At 49.0% G+C, this 594-nt stretch overlaps 1 protein-coding gene across 1 annotated transcript; it reads right to left on the bottom strand.

Annotated features, from left to right (window-relative positions):
- Positions 1–108: 108 nt before the first annotated feature.
- LOC108525116 (olfactory receptor 7D4-like) lies at positions 109–588 on the bottom strand. Its single transcript, XM_017866190.1, has one exon. It carries the CDS (start codon positions 578–580, stop codon positions 212–214), a length of 369 nt encoding a protein of 122 aa, XP_017721679.1. The 5' UTR covers positions 581–588; the 3' UTR covers positions 109–211.
- Between the last annotated feature and the right edge of the window lie 6 nt (positions 589–594).

Here is a 594-nt window from a genome sequence, read left to right as displayed (position 1 = left end):
CAAAGTCATAGGTGCTTTGAAAATAGGAAACTGCAACATATCTTTTAGGGGAGAAAAGATTCAGGATATGTGAATTCACATTTGCTTAAGGCACCTATAGCATCCTCTTAGTTCTGAGGTTGTGCCCCATAAGAGACAAGAGGCTGCCCTGCTGAGGAGTTTCCCCAGGGCCCCTTCACATCCTTGTTCCTCAGGCTGTAGATGAAGGGGTTCAGCATGGGGTGACCATGGTGTACATCACTGAGGCCATGGAGCTGCTCTGGGAAGAATGGGTCACAGCAGAACTGAGATAGACCCCAAGTCCTGTTCCATAGAACAAGGAGACCACACAGAGGTGAGACCCACAGGTGGAAAAGGCTTTGTACTTGCCCTCGGTGGAGGACATCCTCATTAAGGAGGAGATGATCTGAGAGTAGGAGAAGAGGATCCCAGCTACAGGAAACACACCCAGCAGTGCCGTGGCCACATACAAGATGATGTTATTGAGGAGGGTGTTAGAGCGGGCCACCTTGAGGACCTGAGCCAGTTCACAGAAGAAATGTGGAATCTCAGTGCCTGTGGAGAAGGTCAAATTCTTCATCAGTAGAATATGAA

Source organism: Rhinopithecus bieti, unplaced genomic scaffold (assembly GCF_001698545.2).
Source record: "Rhinopithecus bieti isolate Rb0 unplaced genomic scaffold, ASM169854v2 scaffold_5622, whole genome shotgun sequence".
Lineage (NCBI taxonomy): Eukaryota > Metazoa > Chordata > Mammalia > Primates > Cercopithecidae > Rhinopithecus > Rhinopithecus bieti.
The sequence above is the reverse complement of the archived record's forward strand: the minus strand, read 5'-3'. Positions and strand labels throughout refer to the sequence as shown.